This window comes from Eublepharis macularius, chromosome 18 (genome assembly GCF_028583425.1).
Source record: "Eublepharis macularius isolate TG4126 chromosome 18, MPM_Emac_v1.0, whole genome shotgun sequence".
Classification (NCBI taxonomy): Eukaryota; Metazoa; Chordata; class Lepidosauria; order Squamata; family Eublepharidae; genus Eublepharis; species Eublepharis macularius.
In genome coordinates this window covers 34,059,464-34,070,364 of record NC_072807.1, presented here as the reverse complement: position 1 = coordinate 34,070,364, position 10,901 = coordinate 34,059,464, and the positions used below count along the sequence as shown (strand labels likewise).

Below are 10,901 nucleotides of genomic sequence, written 5' to 3'. Positions count from 1 at the left end.
GTATCCTTGTTTATAGACCGAAGGGACCAGATTTAATCCTTGGAATCTCCATTCAAGAATCTCAGTTATTCGGAAGACAGAACAGCACTGGGCAAGATGAACCAATAGTCTGATCCATAACTTAGACAGCTAGTGTGACGGAGTGGTAAGAGTGTCAGTCAAGGATCTGGGAGATGCAGGTTCGAATCCCCATTCTGCCAAGGAAGATTGCTGGGTAACCTTGGGCCAGACACACACTAACCTCCCTCACACGGTTGTTGTGAGGATAAAAGAAGAGGAGAATGATGTAAGCCACGTTGGGTCCCCATTGAAGAAAGGCTGGGTATGTGGAAAATAAACAAGTAAATAAATAAATAATGTAGTTTATTGCCGTAAAATTCAACAATAAGAATTAACATTTAGGGTTGTTGTTTTTAAAAGATATGTTCCAAAAACAGATTTCCAAAGGAAATGTTGAGATTAAAAAAAAAAAAAGATGGGGATTCAAACGCTGAAATTTTGCCACTTTGTGCAGAAGTCTGTTGCAGCATTTCTTCGGCGATGGCTTAAGCAAGCATGCGGCTTTGCCCACCCACCCTTATTTGCACCTAGTCCTGCCCTTATTTTCATAGAATCACTTGGACACATCCACAAATCATTGCAAGAGGCCACCAATTGCTGCCCTATGTTGCAGGTACAGAACATTTCCAGGTGACCCCCAGATTTTGTAGCATTCCACCCCCCTGAGAATTCAAAGCCCAGAGCCCAAAGTCTGCAGCAACGGAGAGGTCATAAGATCAAAGCAACATCTTGAGATCCGGACAATTAAGCAGGCTTGACCAAACCGGCACACGCATGGATAGCCACAGAGCCACACAGGCAGGATCGTCAACTCATCTGGTTCTGACCCATTGCCTTGAAGAGCAGTTCTAATTTCAGGGCCTTGGTCAGGTCTCCCTGTGCCCGCAGCTTCCCAGAGACGTAGGCATTCAGAGGGTTGAGGTCGCCCCAGACTAAAGGCCCCAGGTCACTCTCTGCCATCTCTAGCACCACGTCGGGGGGGTGGTCTGGCAGTCCGTGGCCTGTTTTCCCATGGCCTATGGAGGGAAGGAGAGAAAGATCAGCGGGCTACAAGGTTTAATCAAGCCCATGATTTTAGCGTCAGGAAAATGCGCAGTTTGCCCTTCTAAACACTAGTGTACGTGAACAGCAGTATTAGTGTTACATCTTTTTTTAAAAATGCCACCTTTTGTTCCCATCTGGGATCTCCCCTCCCCTTTCAGGCAATATAAAAAGCAATATAAAATATTTTGAAATGCACAATTTACAAAAATTAACCGGGCGCCACCCTCCCCAAAGGCTTTCTGGAACAGAAACATTTTCCGAGATTCTCTCACAGGCCTCAACCCGAAAAGAAAGGTGTTCTACAAACTTTCTTATAAGCGCCCCCCTCCCTTTATTTTTATTTATTTATTTTTCAGATTTTTAGATGGTGTCTCCTTCGAAACGAGGCCCGAAGGGGTTTCCAACACTAAAATCCACAATACGTACTAACTGTTAAAAAACTAAAAATTTATTAACAAAATTCAGGGGGATCCCCGTAAGAATATAACCAATAAAAACAGCGTAATCCCGGTGACTGGGATCATCCTGCCTCATCCAAGGCAGAAGAGGCCAATTCACTGATTTCAGGACTTGGGAAATTTGATCTGGGAGAAGAGAACTTTCTGGTACCATGGCCCGAAACCATTTCGTTCTTTCAAGGTACTTGTTTCCGCTCACTCAGGAGGGACAGCTGCTTGCAAGAGGTTGACTACGTGGTTTTAAAGTTGTCTTTCTTGGATTAAACCAACTGACCTGTGGAGAGATCGATGAAATAGGTGTTTTGTACGCCTCCTGGCAGTAGAACGTTGAACTGGTAGCAAGCTCTGATTTGGTTCACTAAGGATTCGGACAAGTAGTCTTCTACGGTGAGCAGGAAATCTTCAGGATCAAAGTGCTTCCTGGTTTCCTGTACCAAGGTGCTGCAGGGAGGCCCCGTTTCGCTCTTTACCTCCACATGTTCCACTGAGAGGGAGGGGTAAAGGTCAAAAGATTTTAAGGTGTCAGAAAAGGGAACAATTCCCCCCACCCCCCAACACCAAATTAAGAAACATTTTAAGGAGGTCTGCTCTTGACTGATTTCCAGGTCTGAAAGGCACAACCAATCAGGAATCCTGGACTTTGTGGAATTCAAAGACTCGTGAAAGAGGTAATGTACACGTTCCATTCATGACTGTCTTTCAATTGTGAGACGTTCTCGTACCAGACATATGATGTTACATTATACCAAGGCTAATGTTGTGTTGTCTGTTCGTCCTGGTGTCAGTTCTTCATTTCTCCTGAGATCCTTTTAATTTGGGATTAAACTCTTCCATGTGCAAAATATGTGCTTGGCTCCCAAGCCAATCAATCCCTTCCAGCCACAACACTGCCCATATTACATTTATATCCCACCCTTCTTAACAGAAACTCAGGGCGGCATATGTGGTTCTCCCCTCCTGCCTTTAGTCCTCACAATAACCCTGTAAAGGTAGTTGAGGGAGGCATAACAGGGGTGCCAACCTCTGGGGATCTCCCGGAATTACAACTGATCTCCAGATATGAGTTCCACATGGAGAAAATGGCTGTTTTGGAGGGCTGACTCTACAGCATTATATCCCACTGAGGTCCCTCCCCTCCCCAAACCCTGCCCTCCCCAGGTTCCACACCCAAATTTCAAGGATTTTCTCAACCCAGAGCTGGCAACCCTAGGGTCACCCCAGCGAGCTTTGTGGGGGATTAGAACCTAGTTCTCCTTAGTTCATCCCAGTGCCCCCTGAGATGCCAAAACCCAGAGGGTGGGTGGAGAAATTTACCTTGCGCTTGGATCTCTTCACCGCCGGAGCCAACTAGACGTATTCGGTCTGCCCAAAATGAGCGTGAGCTGGGACGGGGTGAAGAAGCAGAAGGTGCCTCTTCACGCAACGCGTTACTTGCTTCTGGAACAGAGTGTTGCAAGACACGGCAAGGCTCAGAGACGGAGGCAACTTTAGAGGGGAAAAAAGGATTCGACAAATTCATGAAAGGTGGGGTCTCAGTAACAACGGCGCCTCCAGTATCATGGGCAGCCTGTTTGCCTGCTGCTAGGGACATAGGATTTTTATTTATTTATTTGTTTGTTTTCCAGCTGCTAGGGACATAGGATTTTTATTTACTTATTTGTTTAATTAATTAATTAATTAAATTTTTATTCCGCTCTCCCCACCAGCAGGCTCAGAGCGGATTACATTATAAAATATACAATAAAATACAGAATAAAAATTTGTAGCATAATATAATCATCAATAAGAACATAGTATTTTAAAACAGCCATGCCCTTATTGTACAGCCCACTCAGCCTAAACAACCCGCAGGGCAGGGGGCCAACTAGGGATGGATTCAAGACCAGGGGAATCTTTTGGGAAGATTTTGGCCAGATCCTTACAGCCCTGGCCAAAGTATCCAGGGTAGAGTCCGTCCGTCTGTCCATCAACAGATAGAGCTGGGTGTCATCAGCGTATTATTTATTTTCTGGCCAGGCTTGTAAAGGTAAAGGTAAAGGTAGTCCCCTGTGCAAGCACCGAGTCATTACTGACCCATGGGGGGACGTCACACCACGACGTTTTCTTGGCAGACTTTTGTTACGGAGTGATTTGTCATTGCCTTTCCCCGTCATCTACACTTTACCCCCAGGAAACTGGGTACTCATTTTACCAACCTCGGAAGGATGGAAGGCTGAGTCAACCTTGAGCCAGCTACCTGAACCCGGCTTCCGCCGGGATCGAACTCAGGTTGCGAGCAGAGTTTGGACTGCAGTACTGCAGCTTACCACTCTGCGCCACGGGGCTTGAGTTACCAATAAATGATCACCTGTACTGAGAGGCTCCTTTATGCTGGTGTCGGCTGCTGCCACTAAGCTCTTGCCGAAGAAGTGAAGAGCCAGTTGTTGAAGGCTGTCCAGCCCCTGTACTCCGCAGAAAGAATTCATCCTGTTTGAGGTTCCTGCAACCACCGTGTCGGGGGGCGCCTGCAGCACGGCCTCCAGTATCAGTTCCACCCGGTCCACCTCAAGGCCCCAAGACCTGGTGATGTCATTGATTTCCAGCTAGAAAGAAGGAAGTAGGAGGGGGGAAACAAGTATTGGGTGTCTGGGTCTCCTCTAGGAGGTGTGGAAGCCCAGTTTGGAAAGGTGCAACACGGCCAATCACTGATTCAGGAGGGCTAGTGTGTGTGCGGGGAGGGTTGAATTTAACACCCCCCCTGCTCCGTCCCTTCCCATCAAGTAGGCTTGAACAGTTCCACCCTGGGCTTGCAGCCTCCAAAGTTGTATTTGCACTCATTGGGATCGGGGCCTTCTATACTAACAAGCTTTTAATGGTGAGCCTTGGAAAATGGTACCAGTACATTGGCCTGATCTTTTTAAGCATTCTACCTCTGATATAGGGGTGGACCAGCCATTGTGTCCACTGGGACTTTGCCTCGGGGTGTGTGTGGCGGCTATGACTTCTCACAACCTGGGCCTGGCCATCCCAATGGCAGAAAGAACCGCATGGAGATCATAGCCTAGGCTCTAAGCCCACGCAGGGCCTGTGCATCCTGGAGAACGTGGTTCCCAGCTAGGAAGACATTGCCCAGCCTGCCCACACCACACGCGAGGAATAAGTTTCTTGGCCCACCTAAGCCCATGTGGATTGTGGAAAGGTTCTTGGCCAGCTAGGAGGCCTTTTCCTTCCTCCTTTAGGGGAGCAGGGCCTGGATAGACTTGGGGGGGGTGAGGTCCTTTTCTAGGGCTATTTTCTCCTCCTGGTCTGCCCCTGCTCTGATGAAGTATCACCATCGGTTTGTGGAAAAGTGCAACCGAAACTGACTCGGCCCAGGGACGCCTTACTCCAGCAAGGAAGAGGAAGGTTGGATCCCACACCTGGCCCCTGCTACAAGCCGGAGGTTTACCAAGAGCTGGTTGCTAATCTTCAATTTCTCCGTTTGGATCTCCCGTAGGTACTTCTTGAGCAGGGTTCTGGTCATGACATTCTGGGCAGTCATCCGTGTAGCTATGTTGAGATCTTTCACCATCATGACCGAAAGCACCGGATCACAAACTCGGAACTGGACATCAGCTCCGATAGACACCAAAGCTCCATCTTGCGAGGTTAGCTGCAGAGTCCAGAAATAGCCACTTTTGAATTTGTGCTGAGCTACATCAATAACAGATTTCTGGGGGTAGCCAGTGCGGTGTAGTGATTAAAGCCTTGGGTTAGGATCCAGTTTCACCTCTGCTGGGTGACCTTGGGCCAACTGCATTCATAGAATCATAGAATCATAGAGTTGGAAGGGGCCATATAGACCATCTAGTCCAACCCCCTGCCCATTCCCTCATCCCAACCTACCTTACAGGGTTGTTGTGAGGAGAAAATGAAGAACTACGTATGAGGTCCTTGGAGGGAGGAAAGGGCTAAAAATACATTATAGATCTAGTTCCAGGTGGGTGGCTGTGTTGGTCTGTACTAGAAGAGCAAGATTTGGGTCCGGTAGCACCTTAAAGACCAGGGCTCATTTTGAGGAATGCTCAGGAACGCAGTTCCGGCAGTTCCCCAAAGAGGTCACATGACAGGTGGCCCCGCCCACCTGACTGTCAGCCATGTTGGGCCTGTTTCGGCCTGGATTGGGGCCAAAACAGCCCGGATCAGGCCTCTGACGGGGGGTGGATCACTCTCCCGTTCAGCAGTGGCCCCATCTTGACCATTTTGAGCCCTTGTTCAGCCATTTTCAGCCCCTTTTTGCCATTTTGGGCCCAATTTCGTCCCTGAATGGCCAGGATTGGGTCCAAAACAGCCAGGATAGGTGATGTCAGGGGGTGTGGCATATGCTAATGAGCTATGCTAATGAGTTATGGTAATAAGTTCCTCCAGCTCTTTTTCTACAAAATTACCCTTGTTAAAGACCAACTATATTTCCAGGATATGAGCTTTCAAGAGTCAGAGCTCTAGTACCACAGGAAGCGTCATCTTTGGATATCTTCAGGAAAACAATTTAAAATTTAAAAAGGCCTCTGGAAATTGAGCTGCAGCTGTGCTGGCTGTTTAAATCGGTTGTTGATTTTAATCTTTCTGGCATTATCTGTATATCTGGACACGGCTTTGGGATGTATGTTAGAAAAGCAGTCTGCAAATATTGTAAATAAGTATGCCAATCAATAACTGCATATCCCTTCAAAGGACACAGGATACTACTTATATACTATTCCTTTTTTGCTTTTCACTGTCATCAGTGCTAGAAGAAGGGGCAGGGCAGAAATTTAACTGCCTGAGCAAATAAAGAAATGAAAAGTTGGGAACAGCAGCAAAACCAAAGCCGTTTAAGTACTTGTAAGTTGTGTCCTGCTTAATTTCTGAGCATTCTTGTAACTCAGTTCCTTCAAGGAAGGTGCAGACGGCCCCATTCGACCGCTCATCTTTCTTCCAAAACGGGAACGGCTCACCTTGCAGGGGGGAATGCTGAATGCGCGGGTCCTCAAATCCACTCGTTGCCAGTGATCGATGAACGGCAGGAGCAAAACCAAGCCCGGCCCTTTGGGGGCTCGGATCCGCCCCAAACGGAACACGGTAACTCGCTCATAGGTCGGGACCGTCTGGCAATGAAGCAGATCAAACAAAAGGAAAGGCAGGAACTAAAAGATCCAGAGGAGTTAGCCGTGCTAGTCTGTAGCTGTGGTTCTCGAAAGCTTATGCTACAATAAAGTCGGTTAGTCTTAAAGGTGCTAATTAACTAAAAGGAGGCCTTTTTTCTTTCTGACTACACAACTGCAACAGCTGGGATCAAATACTGATGGTTGGGACCTGTCCAGATGACTTTGGGATCAATTAACGACCCCCACCCTGTCCCAAATGTCAGTGCTGGTTTGTGACCACAATCTAGAGGTCGGCCTGGACTCAGGCAGGGGCCAAAACAGAGAGGACGTTCTAAACAAAGCAACCGGTTTCCAGATCGTCCTTTTGAAATGTCACGTGAACCTGTCACCTGACTTCTCTTACCTTCAGAAGAAACCATCCAGAAATAGGGAAGGTGATGACGGTCAGCAAAAATGCCAAAGCGGTGACCACCCCGTGACAAATCCGTGACGAGAGCCCTTGGGGTGTACCTGAGCAAAAAGAGATTGGAAGGGAAGAGAGAGCAACGGTGCACCCCCCCCCAATCTCATTGCCAGCGCCCCAAATCCACCGTTAAAAAATACCATCCATGCTGTTTATTCGCCAGGTTATGCTTCATTCATCTGAGTATGTAACCCACTCTGATGGATGTACTGTTCTGTGCCTCTGAGGAAGTGAGCTCTGATTCTCAAAAGCTCATTCTGAGCCCAAAATAAATTTTGTTAGCCTTCCAAGTGCCATTGGACTCCTCTGCAATATTGCTCCGATTAACCGACACAGAGGCCCATCAGAAGTGGGAGATTCAAATCAGGGACCTTCTAGATCAGCGCTCATGCCCTTCACCACTATATTTCACTGCTACTAAGACCGCGTGTGGGAAACAAGGTACACACAATTCTTCTGCCCACCACCATTTTGACAAAAGTCTTGTTATTGTTAGGCCCCAATTTCTGGTTTTTCGAGTATTCGCAGGTGGCAATACCTGGCCATTCGTGAATCACAGTCGCGCTTTTGTTGAGCATAATCCATTGCCAACCTCGCAAGCCGCTCGTCTTTTTGCCACCTCCCTGCCTGTATTTTTAGAAGTCGGACTGTTCATTGAAAACAAACCATGATGGGATATTATAAAATTAGCGCGTACTGGGATAGGTCAAACCACTTCAATGGGTCATGTAGGTATAAACAGAGGCTAGCTGGAAAAGAACCAGTTGTAGTAGAGCAATCCTACTGAACTCCACAGAATTCCAAAGAGCCACAATTCCGTAGAACGGAAGATCACAGAACTTGTTACCCAGACAACTCAACAGAGATGGAAGCCTTCATAGTTCAGCGTAACAAAGTTCTGAAGATACTTCTACCACCTCCAATGAAGAACACTGTCTTTGGAAAATCTCTCCTACGTTTCTTAAAAACTCCACACAGTAAAAAACTCATGGAGCCTCCACCTTCACCCTCCACAACAAATCTTGACCACTCTCACAGTACATGAATGCAGCAACTAGAATAGTTGCTGGTGCGGTACGGAAGAAATTATTCCACCAACACCCGTTTCCTGGGCAAAAAGGATAAATCCGTTTCCCTAACCACTGCAAATCTCACCGCTATTCACTCTTTCATGGTGCTACCCACCTTCAGTCTTAAACCACAGACTTTTTGAGGGGCCACGCAGAATAGATATTCCACTGACCTTTTAAAAAAAGGAACATGTAAAGCTGCCTCAAGTCCGTCTACTCCTGGATTGCCTACTCGGACTGGAAGCAGCTCTCTGGGCTCTCAAGAACAGGACCCTTCCCTCTTCTTTCTTCTCCTCGAAGGAAGGGGCTATGGTTTAGTGGTAAAGCCCAATTTTTACATACCAGAATGTCCTAGGTTGAAATCCCACTAAAGGGTCTCCTAGCAGCAGGTATTGGAAAGACCTTTTTCTGCTGAGGAGTTGGAGGGAACCATACCCGACGGTCGAGTGATTGATGTTTAAGTTGCATGTAACGAAGAAATGTGAACTACATCAGTCTAATGTCCATCTTTGATAAAGAGCCAGAAATGGGACCTTTTTAGCGAACTGGTCAGCCTGTTAGATGGTCGAATCTACTTTGCACAGACGCACCTATACCTAGCCATGACCTGTTGAACTTATTGGACTAAACCTTATAACAGGTTCAAGTGACTCTTTGTATTGGTCATAGGAATTATCATCTATTATATGTATGTATCTTTAGCACTTCATGTATAGGTTCGGAGATAAGGTCTGCGTATAATTATATTAACTGAAGATTTAAATTGTAAAGCAATGTGGACATTGTGATTGTAACTGTTGGCTAAACTATGAAATATTTGAGAAATTGATTGTAGTGAGTTGGTTATTACGGACGTCGTTAGGTTTCACGATAATTGTTTTTGGTTGTTGCTATTCGTGATTCTCCGTGGTTTGTGTAACATCAGGGTAGAGAATACAAAGCCAGCTCCCTGAATCTGACTTGGTATAGGGCAGATTTTTATGCATCTATGGGCCAAGCTACACATGACGAATGACACTTGAACGGCAAGTGTATTTCTCCCTGTTCACTTGCCCTCCACTCAATCCACTTGCCGTTCAAGTCATTCGTCATGTGTAGCTTGGCCCTATATGTATTTCCTAGCCTGGGGGTCCAAGATTCCCTGAGCTGGTATCAGCAGAGACTGAATTCTATTTTAACTGAAAATGGCAGGGGTGGACCCCTTGAGGTGTTCTGAGCCAAACAATAATGGCTTGGTAACTTTATTTTTTAGATTTTTTAATCAATTATTTTTAAAATCAACTTTAGCAATAAGTGATCTCCTAATCGTCTCATTTCAGGAACTATTCAGTATATAAACAAATGCAAGAAAGCTGACGAGCCCTGTACGGACATTATGTGACCCAATGTGGACCGCATGGATTCATCATGCTCCTAAACATCAGAATCAAAAATGTCTCGCCTTCCGAAAGCCAGGCCTTACCTATTCCCCTCTCCACTTGGTCCCATGGATCCTCCGTGCGTCCCAGTGGGAAAAAGCCTCTCTGTGATCCACTCAGCCAGGTGTTGGATTGCTGGAACCGATCAAAATCTCCCAGTGGAATGGCTCGGTACCCAGAGCGGCTGAACATACTTCAGTTGATACCGAAGTCTCTGCACTAAGCGCTCTTTCGTTGTCTCTCAGGGGGGTGTCCTTCTGAATAAACAATCAAAGGCTTTGCATCCCTAAGCCATTTTAACTCTGTGAAGCAAAAGCCTCAGGAACTAAAGGGATCTTTATCTGCAAATCTCTTGATTTTTGAGCTGGCTTTTCAATCCAATGCCTCTTTGCCTCTCCTCACTGGTGTTAGAATGTCCATCCGGAAATCAAATCTTGTGTGTCGTCTTTAAGGCACCCGTTTATTTTTAACTGCTGCAAATTAACACAGTTACCCCTTTGGCCCCCTTCTTTCCTGTTTCGATGCTTTGTGCTTTATGAGCCCTGTTTTCACATTACCAACAAAAGCCACCTGGCGTGCCCAGCTGTAAATGGGAAGTGGACAATTTTTCACGCTCTGTAAAGTTATTTAAAAACCACACAGCCTTAGTCAAATCCTTTGCTCAAAAGAAGTGACAGCTGTTCCCAGGAAAACACTGCATGCTGCTATTATCGCCAGATTTCCCGGTCTCCACAAAGACAATGTCCCTGTTTCTAAGGGGTGGGGGGAGGCACGATGCATTCCATCTAAACAACCAAATTGCCCTTAAACATCCAGTTTTAAAAAATCACTATCAGCTTCCTTCAATTCTCCCCTCCCCTGTTAGTGAAGCCCATGTTTGTCTGTATCCAAGCTAGGCTCTGCCATGCATGCTTGCTAACACGGGGAAGTGGCGAGAGATGCGGTTATTCTTCCTGGTTGGTGGTAAGGTTGCATCCTGCTGTCAGTAACAACAACCTGGTTCAGAGAAAAAGAGGAGGTTGGCACGTCTGTCTCTCTTTTTCCTAGGGAGGTATACGATTGCTCCCTCTGGCTCTGGGAGGACTTCAGCGCACAGAGAGGCACATGGATCCTGCACCTTAGAATTTTGGAAACTGAAGCGATGTTTCACAAAACTTGTTCAGACACACTGCGCAACAACTCTGTCGTCGTTTTTAATGCACAAAAGCAATGGCTGAAGCAGGCAGTCTCCTCTTCTGCAACAGGGCCAGCTGTATTAAGGGTGGGGTGGGGGGAACCCATAC

General features: G+C 46.6%; 1 protein-coding gene across 3 annotated transcripts; it reads right to left on the bottom strand.

Annotated features, from left to right (window-relative positions):
- Positions 1–346: 346 nt before the first annotated feature.
- On the bottom strand, positions 347–10,565 carry STOML1 (stomatin like 1). 3 transcript variants are annotated; one of them, XM_055003104.1, is made up of 8 exons: positions 9,663–10,565; positions 7,071–7,177; positions 6,518–6,667; positions 4,990–5,193; positions 3,910–4,144; positions 2,877–3,047; positions 1,837–2,046; positions 347–1,076 (listed from the first exon to the last, which is right to left on the bottom strand). In XM_055003104.1, the coding sequence occupies exons 1-8, from the start codon at positions 9,808–9,810 to the stop codon at positions 868–870; spliced, it is 1,434 nt and encodes a 477-aa protein (XP_054859079.1). In that variant the 5' UTR covers positions 9,811–10,565; the 3' UTR covers positions 347–867. The 3 variants fall into 3 exon arrangements, with proteins under 3 accessions (XP_054859079.1, XP_054859080.1, XP_054859081.1); XM_055003105.1 differs by having other exon boundaries at positions 2,877–2,999; XM_055003106.1 differs by having other exon boundaries at positions 2,877–2,996.
- Positions 10,566–10,901: the final 336 nt, after the last annotated feature.

Coding starts and splice junctions, on each gene's coding strand:
- STOML1 (XM_055003104.1), bottom strand. CDS start 9,810: ATGTTCAGCCGCTCTGGGTACCGAGCCATTCCACTGGGAGATTTTGAT. Junction 3,048..3,909: donor AAAGGAGCCTCTCAGTACAG/GTGATCATTTAT, acceptor TCCCCTCTAAAG/TTGCCTCCGTCTCTGAGCCT. Junction 1,077..1,836: donor TTTCATCGATCTCTCCACAG/GTCAGTTGGTTT, acceptor TTCCCTCCATAG/GCCATGGGAAAACAGGCCAC.